The sequence below is a fragment of the Trachemys scripta genome, chromosome 10 (genome assembly GCF_013100865.1).
Source record: "Trachemys scripta elegans isolate TJP31775 chromosome 10, CAS_Tse_1.0, whole genome shotgun sequence".
NCBI lineage: Eukaryota > Metazoa > Chordata > Testudines > Emydidae > Trachemys > Trachemys scripta.
Genome location: NC_048307.1, coordinates 7,419,485 through 7,435,079, shown reverse-complemented (window position 1 = coordinate 7,435,079; position 15,595 = coordinate 7,419,485). Strand labels below are relative to the sequence as shown.

General features: G+C 44.9%; 1 protein-coding gene across 2 annotated transcripts in view; it reads right to left on the bottom strand.

Annotated features, from left to right (window-relative positions):
* PEMT (phosphatidylethanolamine N-methyltransferase) overlaps positions 1 to 15,595 on the bottom strand; it is a 64,855-nt gene that overhangs the window by 24,094 nt on the left and 25,166 nt on the right. For both annotated transcript variants that reach the window (XM_034783895.1, XM_034783896.1), the window contains exons 3-4: positions 12,995 to 13,140; positions 1,546 to 1,657 (exon numbers count right to left, since the gene is read on the bottom strand). In XM_034783895.1, the coding sequence (XP_034639786.1) occupies positions 1,546 to 1,657; positions 12,995 to 13,140 (258 nt within the window). The remainder of the gene's footprint in view (positions 1 to 1,545; positions 1,658 to 12,994; positions 13,141 to 15,595) is intronic.

The window sequence follows — 15,595 nt, the reverse complement described above, 5'->3', positions numbered from 1 at the left end:
TACAGTAGAGAAGCACACAAGAGAGAAGACTTGTGTCTCAGTTACACCAGTACAATGTACATTAAAGGCAGAAAATGAAGAAACAGGGCTTTATATAGTCATAAAATCACCAAATTAGTTTCTGTTTTGTCGTACTCCTGCGTGGCAGGTACAGTAACAAATAATAAATAGCTTGTGATGTTGTATGGATCTGAGTTCCCGATGTAAAGTTGTGGTGGTTGTCGTTTGCTACTGGGCAACTAAAATTAAATGCAATATTACACGAAAACCACTTCAAACTTAGAATACAGCACAGAGCATATTGTTCATTAGTGGCCAGAATACATACTATTCATTTCCCTCCCCGCCCCAATCAGTCTATTAAACTTTGTTATGCTACCCAAGAGTGTTCTTGCAAGGTTCCCCTAGTCCTCGTCATTTTTTTTTTTAAAGGTAATTATTGGACCATACTGATTCTCAGTGTCAATTGCTTGGCTTCTGTAGAGTTACGCCAGGAATACATTTGGCCCTGGATGTTGATTTTTCCATTCTGCAGAGTCTGCCAAGGACTCCGCACTGCAGAAGAGCAGATGCCAAGGTTTTGTCTTTCTAGAATGTGGAGATTATTTATTTTGCTCAAATTAGTGCTAAATATAGCCACAGTTTACAAGTGATTTTTGTGATTGTGGGGTAATACTTGGCAAATTAAAAGCCAGAATGCATGGCATTTTCCCTTCACTGCCAGATCGTCCCCACAGTTTAGAACATTTAGATAATTTCCCGTCGTGAGCTTTTACCTATGCCACCTCTCCAGGATGTTGGGAGTAACTTTAATGAGCCACCTCCACATCGTCTTTCCGCAGAAACGACTCAGTAAATAGTTCCACCACTTTCATGTGTAATACATCCGCCCGGCATGGCTGCTCATGTCTCCCCCTAGTGGCTGGCCACAATACCTAGAGCCGCCTGGGGTTCTGGGACAATCCCACCCTGAAGGAGATCTCCTCTGTCTCCAGAGATAGTCTGCCATTGTGCTCCTGATAGGAATAATGCTGTCAGTTTCAGCCCCACAAAACGGCAGCTGGCACAAGAGCCATCCAGCACTGCAAGGCAGGATGGCTCCAGGCGGGCCTCCTCACGCTTCTCATGGTTTTTCTGAGGAGCACAAGGCAGGCCTAGCTAATGCTTGCTCCTTCCTGCATCATACTCTAAGGACGTGGTGTGTGGGGCATTGTCTTAGTGGACCTCCTAGCCCTCTCTGGAGAGATCCCTCCCTGCTTCTTACATGGGTGAAAGAGACTCCTCACATCCTTCCCTACTCCTCCCTGAGTATCAGTAACAGGACAAGGCAGGATTTCACCTACACACCAAGGAGCGTGTAATAACCAAGTGGCACTTATGGGCCAGATCCTGCAAAGCGGCAAATGCCCTCCCCAGCTAACTTGGCCAGCATGTCACAAGATCAGCCCTAAATCAGACCCAGTGAACACTGCCACTGACCCTAGAGAATGATGAAACAACAGGGTGAAGGGGTTGTGGCCCATGACTGCCCGGAGCTGTACTCACATGATGGACCAGCCAAGGTAGCAGGCAGTGCTGCCCCAGTACATGGGATTGTCCATTACATTAAACGGGAAGCTTGTCACTTTCTCCTCCTTCAGGATGCCAAAGTAATCGCCTATGAACAATAAAAAGAGTTTCTTGTTAAATATTGATCAAGCACCCCAGAGGGTCACTGGGAGGCAGCAGGGTCTCAAGGGGAGCTGGGTCATTACACACCTCACTGGTCTAAGCTATCTGAGATCTCTCCTCTCCACTCTGCTGCCTTCTCTGCAGTTTGCACAGGCCTTACCCAGCTCCCTCACTGTCCAGTTTTTCATCTCCGCTCTAACAGAACCAACCTCATCACAATGTACTGAGCTGGTATTATTTTGGTAGGGGAAGGAGGCACTGGGGTTTCCTCTGCAATCCCTTTTCCACCCTCTTGTCAGGCCAAGGAGGGGTGGAATTGGAGAAGGGTCAGAAAAGGTGTCAAGTATCAGGGGGTAGCCGTGTTAGTCTGTATCTACAAAAACAACAAGTAGTCTGGTGGCACCTTAAAGACTAACAGATTTATTTGGGCATAAGCTTTCGTGGGTAAAAACCTCACTTCTTCGGATGCATCCGAAGAAGTGAGGTCAGAAAAGGGGAACAAAAATTATTAGGGGTATGGAACGGCTTCCATATGAGGAGAGATTAATAAGACTGGGACTTTTCAGCTTGGAAAAGAGACGACTAAGGTGGGATATGATAGCGGTCTATAAAATCATGACTAGTGTGGAGAAAGTAGATAAGGAAGTGTTGTTTACTACTTCTCATAACACTAGAACTAGGGGTCACCAAATGAAATTAGTAGGCAGCAGGTTTAAAACAAACAAAAGGAAGTATTTTTTCACACAACACAGTCAGTCAGTCTGTAGAACTCCTTGCCAGAGGATATTGTGAAGGCCAAGACTATAACAGGGTTCAAAAAAGAACTAGAGGTTCCTGGAGGATAGGTCCATCAATGGCTATTAGTCAGGATGGGCAGGGATGGTGTCCCTGGCCTCTGTTTGCCAGAAGCTGGGAATGTGCGACAGGGATGGATCACTTGATGATTCCCTGTTCTGTTCATTCCCTCTGGAGCACCTGGCATTGGCCACGGTTGGAAGACAGGATACTGGGCTAGATGGACCTTTGGTCTGACCCAGAGTAGCCGTCCTTATGTTCAAGTCCTCTAGGTTGATTTTATATATATATATTATACCCGACATTTATAGGATTAAGAAAAGCATCTGCAGTGACATTACATGGAATGAAAACCACAAGAGCAATTAATGTTTAGGCTTCTGGGGATCACCAGCTGCAGGTCAGGAAGAACTTGACCCCCTTGACACAATAGTGCAGAACTGCATGTTTTATGAGAATTGTCAGTTCCTAGGAAGGATGCGGTATTAGTCACTGCCAGAGATATTGTCAGTGCTTAGACACCATGATGGTAAAATACCTTAGAAATGTGATGGATAGATAGACAGAAAGAACAAGTCCAGATGGACCATTGAACTGTTCTGATATGGCAATTTCTGTGGTTTTTATATCACTAAACTTCACATCTTCACAACATCTTGAAATTAATAATTATAAAAGTGCATTAACAACCCTCAGTGATGTATTTTATTTCCTGCAGTTTATATGCCAGAAAATTAACGGACTAACTTTTCTCCTCTGAAGACTTGGTTACAAATGGTCTCAGATGAGTCCCGTCTGGATATTTAGCCACCCACAATGTCATCACACAATGGGACATGGCGGACGACATGTGCTCCTGAGGGTCACCTGAACTGGAACAGTACTGGAGCTGCAGGTCAGTTTTTAGGTACATTGGTGAGGACCACGGTGGGGGGCAGGACAAGAGAGAATTTCGCAGCTCAGGCTCCATCTTAGGGTTTTATATTGCCACCCATCACCGAAATTCCTGATGTGTATTGACTATGCATGAGTGCAGGGAAGCCTACACTGTACCTGTCTCTAGTGAGGGCTTAGCAGGCTCGCACTTGCATAAGCCACTACTATTCAGGAAGTCCACAAAGAAAACCCAACGCTCTAAGTTCCATTTTGCCCGGGATCAGAGCTGTAATACCGCATTCTTAGGGCTTTCCTTTCAAGCATCTACCATACACTTTTCAATGCCATGGCAGGACGGATGCATTGGGCCAAAATCATGCTGGATGTAACTCCACGAAAGCGCCTCAAGCCCAAACTGCAGCACCTCCCGATGCAAGTCTGACCCAGCTCTTGAAGCCCATAGTGAGATCAGGGATGATTCTGGCCCACTGAGATAGATGCTGGAACAAGGCGTGCTGCTGCGCCTCTTGGCTTGAAGTGCTTTTCATCAGATACAGTTTACAGTTTAAAGAACGAGGAGTACTTGTGGCACCTTAGAGGCTAACAAATTTATTTGGGCATAAGCTTTTGTGGGCTAAAACCCACTTCATCGGATGCATGCAGTGGAAAATACAGTAGGAAGATATATATACACAGAGAACATGAAAAAAATGGGTGTTGCCATACCAACTATAACGAGAGTAATCAATTAAGATGGGCTATTATCAGCAGGAGAAAAAAACTTTTGTAGTGATAATCAGGACTAATAATAATCAAACTATTTCCAACAGTTGACAAGAAGGTGTGAGTAACAGTTGGGGGGGGAGGAATTAGCATGGGAAAATAGAAGAACAGGAGTACTTGTGGCACCTTAGAGACTAACAAATGTATTAGAGCATAAGCTTTCGTGGACTACAGCCCACTTCAGAGCTTATGCTCTAATAAATTTGTTAGTCTCTAAGGTGCCACAAGTACTCCTGTTCTTCTTTTTGCGGATACAGACTAACACCGCTGCTACTCTGAAACCTGTCATGGGAAAATAGTTTTACTTTGTGTAATGACCCATCCACTCCCAGTCTTTATTCAAGCCTAATTTAATGGTGCCCAGTTTGCAAATTAATTCCAATTCAGCAGTTTCTCGTTGGAGTCTGTTTTTGAAGTTTTTTTGTTGGCGTATTGCATCTTTTAGGTCTGTACTTGAGTGACCAGGGAGGTTGAAGTGTTCTCCGACTGGTTTGGTTCAATGGCTCTCAGCGCCCCCACTATACACATTGCTCCAGCACCCCTGCCCACTGATTTTAAAGCTGCATATTCAGTAGCTGACTAGGAAAGGAAACACCTGAAAGCAGAAATACTTAACTAGAAAAAAATATTCCTGGGGGAGAATGGTCAATGTGTATCTCAAGATGCTATAATGATCAGAATAATCACCACCCAGGGTCATCACACTGTGTCACGCTGATCTCTTAGCTCGGATAATGCCTCATGATTTCAACGATAACTCACTTGGTTAGAGACATGATTATGGTTGTGTGTGACGATGATGAAAAGCTTTCAGAGCTGTCAGATCCAATCAGCACAGGTGAGCACTGACACAGCTCTCTTACACCGCTATCTTATGGTGACTCGTCCATATCGCTTTGAAAACAGACTGGAAAGAAAATGGCATGCAAAGCAAAGCTTGAATTGCTTCTAAGTTTTATTTTGGGATACAGAAGGGAATGCAGGGTTATCGCTCATGTGGGACCTTAAAATGTGTGTGTTGGGGGTGGGGGGGAATGTTTGTTGTATATATGGAAGCTCTGAAGAACATAATCTCCTAGAAAGAAATCCAGTGTTACTTGCCTCCAGAGAAGTGGGACAGAGCGATACTCCAGCAAGAGTGAAGTAGAATCAAAGCCTCAACTTGCATCACGTGCAGACTGCAATACGGGTTACAGCAAGATCTCCGCTTGGAGTGAATGAAGGACTAAATGAAAAAATGATTTCAGGGTAACGGGCTTGTCTTCCTCAGGGAAATTGACTGGAATAGTTATTGCAGAATAGCTTCCCATGTAGACCCTATTCCAGAATAAAAACGGCTTTATTCCGCCAGAATAATTAGCACACTGCCAAGAGTCAAGGTGGGGAGCTATTCCGCTATAGCTGTTCTGGTCAATTTCCCCACGTAGACAAGGCCTAAGAGGGCTGGACAGTACATGGCAGCCTGTCTGATCACACACTGACCTCAGGCACATCCCAGAAGCTTTAATGTAGGAATCGGTCAGATTTTGGAACCGGTATCTGAAATGCTTTGTTGGTTCCACCTCCAACACATCTCTCCTCATTCAGGGCCCTGATATGGGAGGAAATTTCACTCCTACATGGCTTAATTTGCAAAACAAATAAGCATATTAAGGCACAATTAAGCTTCTGTTGCTGGCCATCAGGGCAGAGAAGCAACATCGTTAATCAGAATAAAACAGGCCGGAGCATGATTAGACCTGGGAGGCAGGACTCCTGTGTCCTATTCCCAGTGCTGTCACTGACTCGCTCTGAGACCTTTGGCAAGCCACATAATCTCTTTAGTAGAATAATAATAATAATAATAATCATAATACTTCCATAGCTCCCAAGAGTGTAATGGGCTTAATGTACATTTGTAAAGTGCTTGGAGATCCTCCGATAAAAAGCACTATAGGAGGGCAAGCCATTATCATTATTATTGTTGTTATTACCTGGATCGTGCTGCACTTTCCTTGGCCTCACACAGTGCAAAACACTTGCTTCCAAGATTAAACAGCTCCTGTCCAATTAGATGGCTTTGGCTATATGCGACTAAGTGTAATAATTGCCTGGTACAAATGTTATACATTTGAGCTGTTCTCTTAGTTGCTTGGCAATCGTCTTCTGAGTCACTTCTATAGACTGTGTTGAAATGCTCCGGGCTTCACCACAAATACCACTGATACCGTATGTCCTGCTACATATATGCCATGGACTCAATTCCTGCACCTTCTTTGGGTGTATCCAGGTGCAAAATACTTTTTCTTACCCTCCTATCTTTGTACTTGGCTGTCAATGCCTCCATTCATTGCACAACGCTAGCTCCTCCAAAGGTCAACAGCAAAAAAATGCACCTATCTTGCTGGCACTGGCTTATCGGTAGAATTATGCCTTGTAGGGGCCGCAGTGCATAGATCTCCAAGGAGGCAAATGCTGCATAATTTGCGAATCCCTGTTCCAAACAAATAAACACACACGCAGCCCCGTGAGTTTGAGGAGCCTGTTATTAACATTCCTCAGGCCTGCACCGCTGTTCAGTGTGAGCTCTGACCTAAATCATCACAGTTAAAAAACAAAAGGAAAAATACCTTGAATACCCTTCTTCAAAAGCAAGCCAAGTCCTAGGAAAAACAAACCGTCATTCATTTTGGCTAGCCTGAATGATGACATCCTGCAGCAAAAAATACCACAGGCGTGGCTTTTAAAACATAAGAACATAAGAATGGCCATACTGGATCAGACCAATGGTCCATCTAGCCCGGTTTCCTGTCTCTCAGAGGGGCTAGTGCTAGAGACTTCAGAGGGAATGAACAGAACAGGGCAACGCTTCCCTATTCACTTTCTCCGCACCATTCACGATTGTCTAGACCTCTATCATATTCCTCCCTTAGTCATCTCTTTTCTAAACCTGCCTCCTTTTAGGGCCTGCAAAATTATATCCGCCTTTTGTCTGGTCTGACAGCAAGGGCTGTCTTACTATGTGTATGTACAGCGCCTTGCACAATGGGGCCATGATCGCAGATGGGACCTCTAGGCACTGTCATAGTACAGATAAATAATAATGTGCCTGCAAATACCCACGCATACAAATAAGGAGAACTAGACATCCTAGCTATGTGAACATGCCTTGAATCGGGGCATCTCTCTAAATCTACATTGGCACTTGCATCTATTTGCTCCCGCAATACATTTGTTTACCGTTGACTATTAAAGTAAATTTGGGCTGCTATTAATGGAGGCAACAACATATGCCGACTCCCTGCACAACTCTGCTAAGCAAAGCATGTTCTTTGTCACAGGGCCACAGCGAATCAATTCCATTGCCCTGCTTTCAAACTAATTCTTACTGCACTAAGAGGCTTGAAGCTTTGTGGAGAAAAGCCTCTGGTCTGCAGCTGAATACTTCATACAGAGGAAGGCAAAGGCAAAGAAAGCTTCCGGCAATGCCACGCTGCTTGTACTGGGAGCTTCTGGAGAAGGTAAATGCTTTTGCTGCATGGGTATGTTTTATCTTTGGCAGGGACAAATCACAATGGAGATGAAGTCTGAGTACGGAGGTTAAATCAATGGCAGCGCTGATAATGGGAAGAGAGCGAGCGTCTGCCGACCCTTGAAACAAGTAACAAATCAAAGATTAGAATGTGCATGGTGCAGAAAGGAAAAACAAATCTAAGAACACTGAATGGACCATTTCAGCTAAGAAGCTTTTAGTCAATATCAGTGATGTAGCAATCTCTGCAGTCCAAGATAGCCTTTCCCAACACAATACTGTCCTCCCTCAGCCCGGCAACACTTTACAAAGGGGGGCTCATGGGCTAAAATCTTAGATCCAAACATCTTCCCCCCGCCCCCCAAAAAATGGGAAAGATGAACCTGATGGCAAATGAAATTAATGAACCAAATGACATTAATAGGCAGCAGGCCTAAAACAAACAAAAGGAAGTATTTTTTCCACACAACACACAGTCAACTTGTGGAACTCCTTGCCAGAGGATGTTGTGAAGGCCAAGACTATAACAGGGTTCAAAAAAGAACTAGATAAGTTCCTGGAGGATAGGTCCATTAATGGCTATTTGCCAGGATAGGCAGGGGTGGTGTCCCTAACCTCTGTTTGTCAAAAGTTGGGAATGGGTGACAGGGGATGGATCACTTGATTACCTGTTCTGTTCATTCCCTCTGGGGAACCTGGCATTGGCCACTGTCGGAAGACAGGATACCAGGCTAGATGGACCTTTGGTCTGACCCAATATGGCCGTTCTTATGTATCTCAATTTTATAAATGGCCCTGGGTCTTGCTAATGGGCTATATCTAAACCCCAGAAATTTAGACTCAAACTGTGGGGTGTTTAGGAGCTTGTCTGATCTCTGGCTCAGATACTTCCCAGATTCTAGGTAAATGTCATTTCTAATATCTCTAATAAAATAATATCTCCCCACATTGGAAATCAGTTGCATTGCCTCCAAGTCCCTAGGAAGCCTTCTGCTAGGGCTGTGCCAGTGTTCAATAGGGCTCAGATCTCAGGATTCACTCCAGGTTTCTCCCTTTAATGAACAATAATAGGATGGTAGAGATTATGAGACTTGGGGGCACCAATCTGGATGGACGAAGAACTTGATGGAACCTTTTCCCAATCTCAGACTGAACTTCTTGTGACTGTTTTGAGATTTGAAATAAGTTTGGTTTGTTGTTTTCATAGCTATGATTTTTATATATATTTGGTGCTTCTGCAGTTCCTGGTTTAAGCCAAAAGTGGAAGCAAAAATCCCAAGATGGGGGCAGTTTTTGCAGCATTTCCAGCTGGAACAATGCCAATATCACCTGGTCATCTCAGGGACAGATCTGGTAAGATTTCCAGCCAAAGGGGAGTGGAGAAGCTTTACATAACAATAAATAACCCTAGCCCTTATAAAGCACTTTTCTTCAGAAGAGATCAAAGTGCATTATAAAGGAGGTAGGCACATGTTACATGTGGGGAAATGAAGATGCAGGGAGAAGTGACTTGTCCAAGGTCACCCAGCAGGCCAGTGGCCAGACTGGGACTAGAACCCGGGTCAGTCTCCTGAGTCCCAGTTCGGTTCTCTAACCACTAGGCAACACTGCTTCTCTTCAAGCCCCGAAACCTCTGGTAGACTGTCCACTGGAGCATCTCTTTCTCTGAGGGTGAAATTTACCCCTGTGCTGAGTGTCCGCACAAGCTCTGGGCACCACTTGAGTCTCGAGGAAGCCCCCAAAATTGGGAACAGTCCTTTCTCAGGAAGTGGGAGGTTGGGATCTGCAGTCTTGGTTGGGGCTTCCAGCTCCTATGTTCGTCGGAAAGAATTCAAGGTGTCCGTCCACCCTATAGGGGTTATTTTGGATCTCTGTGGTTCAAGAGCAGTTTAGTATATACACCTCTGCCCTCAATATAACGCTGTCCTTGGGAGCCAAAAAATCTTACCGCGTTATATCGAACTTGCTTTGATCCACTGGAGTGCGCAGCCCCCCCGGAGCGCTGCTTTACCGCATTATATCCGAATTCGTGTTATATCGGGTCGTGTTATATCGCGGTAGAGGTGTATATGTCAGGTTTTCTACAGCCTCCTCTGGAAACCTCCTCTGCTTTAGCTAGCTATAAAGCCTCACTACCACTGCTTCTCTGTAGAGACTAATAAGTTTCAATGTAACCCACCTGACAGCGTTTGGTCAAGTTGGGTTTACTTGCAACCATGGCCAATGCTTTCCTTGCTGGAAAGAATAATGCATAGACAGGAGAGAGATGGACTGAAAAATACACTCCTTTCCTCATGCAAAAAATCCTATTACCTCATTTAAGGCAACTATCCACCACGATGCATGTCAGAAAATAGGGCAAACCGCACTGGAAGCGAACATTAAACTAGAATTCCAGCAAGTGTTTATAGCTCTGCAAATTGCTCCAATTGTGAAGGCACAATGAGGAAAGGAAATGCTGGTGAGCCAACCCCAGTGACCGCTGAGAAGAATTATTTTGTGAGCGGGAAAGAAAATGAAGCTGCATGAACTGAAATGAACAAACTCAACAGCCACAAAATGGAGGCTGGAACCAACACTGCTGGGTGGAAAATTGGGTGGCACAGAAAAACTTGTTTAGTGACTCATTGTTGTCCATACGCTCCAGCAGCTTAGCCTACATTGAAAAGGCAAAATGCTTTGCCATTTCTAAGCAATTTAAATGTATTATTTGAAGAGGCCAGTCCAGAAGCTATCTGCCTAGCCAGATGCTTATATGGCCCCCATCATTGTAACAAAAGGAAACTTGATTTTGCTGAAGGGTTGAATCCTACTCCCGTACGTTTTCGCGGCCGTTGGGTGTTTCAGGCTTTCCTCTCCCTTGGATGTAACGCAATGACCTCATTCTTACGGATCAAACACAGCTTTCCTAACCCAAAGCAAAATGTAGATCCCACCAGCGCTAGGGAACTCACCCCGCTTCTTTCTCAAAGATAAAGGTGCCCATAGTTTCAAGGAACGAGCAGAAATACACACTCAAAAGACAGCTCCATAACTGAGAGGAAAAACATTTCCTTGCTGTCCTGGAGTGCCATATTTGGGGTCAGGAAGGAATTTTCTGGGTCAGATTGGCAGAGACTCTGGGAGTTTTTCACCTTCCTCTGCAGTATGGGGGCAAAGGTCACTTGCGGGTTTAAACAAGTGTAAATGGTGGATTCTCTGTAACGTGAAGTCCTTAAATTATGATTTGAGGACTTCAGTAACTCAGCCAGAGGTTAGGGGTCTATCACAGGAGTGGGTGGGTGAGGTTCTGTGGCCTGCAACGTGCAGGAGGTCAGACTAGATGATTATGATGGTCCCTAAAGTCTATGAGTCTCAAAAGAGAATAGCAGGGCTCCAGCACTGCACTTGTTATAGCTGGGTCTGCAGTAAAGTTCAAGTTGGTGGCACATAGCAGTAATTCTACTGCAGAGGTGAGTTCAGGGCCCTATAGAAACCAGTCTCAAGTCCATTTCCCTTCTGGGATACTCTGTTTCAGTGGCACTGCTCATCCCCTCCCTATTCTCCCCTTGGACGACTATCAATTCTTCTCCTTGGATTGTTCAGATTTGTACATCTGAGGTCACCAGCACAAGCGATGTTCCCTCCATAGTCATGGCTGGGCAAAGGGCTTACCGTCTCATCCATGTCAAGAGAGTGTTACACCAAGCACAGAAATCTGACCAATTAGGGGAGTGGGATGTTTTTCCCCTGCTGAGTCGTGATAGCCTCTAAACCATAGAATCTCAGCTAGAATCCAATTTCATGGCAGAGGGAGCTTCTGAGGGTAGAGGTGAATATGCAATATTTGATCTAGGCTAGCCACTAATGTTAATAAATCCAAGATCTTCCTTCTTCCCTACCCATTTACACACAGAAGTAGTGGTCTAAGGGGAAAATTGGAGCCATGCAGAGAGAGTACTCCTCGCATTTCCACTGAATCTGACTCCTGTTTGTTTGTTTTTCCATGGAAATTCAAATCCAAAGGATCCGTTGAGTCAGCCATGACTCAGGTTCGATGGAACTAATTTGAGACCTGTCGGGAGTGTTAAACCCATTTGAATTCTAGAGTGACACCTGCTGGCTGAGTACTATGGGTTTTAGAGAGACAAGATGGGTGAGGTAAATATATCTCTTCTTCAGAGTCCTGTTTATCTAGGGACCTGAAGAAGAACTCCGTGTAAGCTCAAAAGCTTGGCTCTATCACCAACAGAAGTTGCTCCAATAAAAGACATTACCTCACTCACCGTGTCTCTCTAGTATCCTGGGACCGATATGGCTACAACAACACTGCAAACTATTAATGGGCTCATATTTCCTGACCAAATAACCATATTTACACAGCGCCTGGACACAGGGAGGAGGGGAAATAAGGCCCCCAGGACTCCAGCTCTCTGGTCTCAAGGCTCTAGGTATCAGGAGTCAATTAGGGTCCCTCCATCTGGAAGAGGAAATTGTGACGGAGGAGCTATTCACAAGGTGGCTGTCAGACAAATTCTGGTGGGAAGCCAGCGAGTGATGGGTGACCAACAAACATGGAGGACAATCTATTAAGGAATGAGGAAGCACTGACTAGTGGCCAGACTGTGCAGTCTGGAGCCCTGGGTTTTATTCCTACTTGCAAGACCTCAGGCAAGTCAATACATCTCTCTGCAAAGTGGGAATGATCATTACCTCCCTCCCTTCTGATGGGGGGGGGCAGAGGCGCGGGGCAAAGATTTTCCAAAATGACTAAATCGCTTAGGTGTCTACGTCCCATTTTTTTTCGGAAGTGCCCAAGGCATTTAGGAACAGAAGTCTCCTTGGAAGTCAATGCACATTTGAAAATTTTACCCAAGATCTTGAAAACTGGTCTCTTGTCTGCTCTCCCTGGGTCAGATAGCCAAGGTCATTAGTAGTTTTGGATGGCTCGCTTCTCAGTTGAGGCACCTGAAAGGAACCTGAATTTCAGAATTGGTTGAGCACCCGTCCCCTCCTGGCGTCTCGAGCTGGACCGCCAAAAAAACAACAACAACCGAGCCATCCAAAATATCCAATCACCTTTGAAAAATACAGGCTAGATGCCCCCAGGACCACTTTCTGTGGTTACATCTACACCACGATTTAGGGGTGGGGTTTTCAACTCCCAGCCCCGCAGTAGCTCAAGGAGAGCTAGCGTGGGTATAAACAGCAGCGGAGAGTCAGTCACACAGGCAGCAGGAGCCTGGCTTAGCTGTGCCAACTACCTACCTACAGGGTTCCGGATGGTTTGTAGTCGGCATGCTGGGAACAACACCCCTAGTTCATAGGGTAGACATGGTTTGTGAAAACTGCATCATGCGTGCCTGATGGCAGCCTTACCCAAAAACGTCCCGATGAATCCCAGGGCTAAAAAACTGGAGATGACGAACAAGAAACCTATTCCGAGAACAGCCAAGCCTGCGTAGTAGACATAGAGGCAATCCAGACCTTCCAGCTTCGGTTGGCTCCTCATGGCTTCCGTGAAACTGTGGGGGGAGGGGGGGGGAAATAAAATGGAGACCTTTAGTTGCAGCATCTCTAACAGCTTTTCTGGCATTGGTGGGGAATAGAACGTGGAAAATAAATTTGGTAGAAAGACTCTTTTTTTCCCTTTCTGGAGCTAAGCTCAGAATACAGCTCGTCGGACGTGCTGATTACTTCCCGAGAAAAACCAAATGTCAAAGGTTTATGAGCAATGAGAGCCGTGGCCGACAGTCATTTTTACTTGGAATCCAACACAGGGCTAAAAATAGTCGCATGTTTAAATGCATTTTGTGTCAGGCACGTGAGCTTCTGGGAAAAAAAGTCACCTGCCTTGGCCACATTTACTGCTTCAGGCTGTAAAGCCTGACGGGAAGGCAGGACTTTTACAAGAATTAAGAGTTACAAAAGACCTGCGGGGTTATCTTGTCCATCCTCCCCTGTATGCCCTCAACAAAACATTTTGCAGTGTTAGACACAGGCTCAGGAATGGTTCACAGCAGGAACGTGAGATTAGAAATTCAAGAGGGAGGGTGGGTCTGGACTGGTGAAAAGACAGTGGGGAAATTCTTCCCAGAATATACTTGATACATGTAGCCTACAATAACTTCAAGCAAGCACAGGGTTTACAATTACATGTTGACTTTGACATTTAGGGTCCAATCCTCTGTTGACTTATTACTGAGTGTAATACTTATGGCCCGATTGACTTAAAGGCTATGCCCAGGGGTGGGGGTTGGCAGGATCAGTCTCCCAGGCAGTACTGATAGAAAACATTTACATTTCAACGTGAGATAGTGCTATTATTAGGAAATGGAGAAAAGGAAAGAGGACTTGCAAGTTTATGCACATTATTTCTATGAAAATTGTTGCCATGTGAGGTCACCCTGGCTGCTGTAGAGTCCCGAGTAATGATTTTTACAAAGTGGTCCCTATGAGCTGTGCATGTGACACTGCACCTATTCTGCGTAACTCCCTTCATTAACATATCCTTATGGCCCCAATTTCTGTGAGCGGACCGAGTACAACTTTATTCTTCCCATTCACTCTGATGTGGCCCTTAAACAGTCTTGCCAACTCCCACGCTTTTATTGTGAATCTTGGGACAGTGGTGTGTTTCTTAAAGCCTCAGCTTCTGGAGTCATGTGATTACATGAGACTCATTTTTTTATTAAAATGAAAGCTGAAAGGTTCTAGTCTTCAGACTTGAAAATGTGAATACTTGAAAAACCAGAAGGCAAATAAAAAGAACCCAACATTTATTGGGAATTTTTTAAGTCTCATGATTTTTAAACTGATCATATGACTTTTGGGGACTGAAATTATGGTTTTTGAACGCCTTTGAGTTTGGCAGTATCATTTAAATTAACCATGGCTGTTGTTTTCCTTTGCACAAAGAGCAAACTCTGCGTTCTTCTGTCTTTATATATTTATTTATTATTTCAGACGAAGGAAAACAACCAACACAGAAAGAACAAAGGTAAAGTATTCATGAGACGAGCAAGCGCACAGTATCTAATTATAACATTCTGCTACTCAAACGGGTAGCTGACACTACAGCAGGCCTGGGGGGATTCTCTGTTTTAAAGGCACGGAATGACATCTCCTATCAGTTACATACCTACTTACATTCCCCACTCTCTTAACCATCCTAAACATACCCCTTTCTTGACACAAATAAACCAGCCTGCACAAGGGTCATGAGAGCAATCCCACAACTAGGCGGTGAAGCATTCACCACATCATTTTGAAAGGTCAATAGTTACCACTCTTGGGTGTGCACAGATGCATTCAACCCACTTCAGCTGTCTACAGACAGAATATCCATGGTGAGTCTGTTCGGCCCATGTGCTGCCCCAAAAGCACTTGGGACTGTACATGCCATAAACTAGCCGGCACAACACAGAGTTTCTCTTAAATTGCAAATGTGCATGAAAGGTAAGCAGGCCAGCCTCAGAGTGCGTGTTCTGACCCTCTGACTCCTTCTCCAAGCTATTTTTGTCCCTCTTTCCCTCATTTGGTAAAGAAGCACAAGGACATGTCTACACACAGACGTTACACCAATCGTTTTTTAAACTGATTTAAATTAGCCCGTGCAAAAGGCTGTGTGGACACTGCCATTTCGGCTGAAACCAAGCCAGGCTTATTTTGGTTTAGTTTAAATTGATTCGTAATTGCTAGTTTAAGCTAAGCTGAAAAAAGACTGGCTTAAACTGAAACAACAGTATCCACACAGCTTTCTGCATCAGTTCAACACCACACCTGAAGTTAATCCAATGTAACTTCCTCATCTAGACAGGCCACTAGAAATGGCTCCGTCAGGCTCCTGCTAAGGGGGCTCCTTGTGTAGGGTTACCATACGTCCGGATTTTCCCGGACAGGTCCGGCTTTTTGGGGCTCAAATCCCCGTCCGGGGGGAAATCCCCAAAAGCCGGACATGTCCGGGAAAATTGGGAGGGA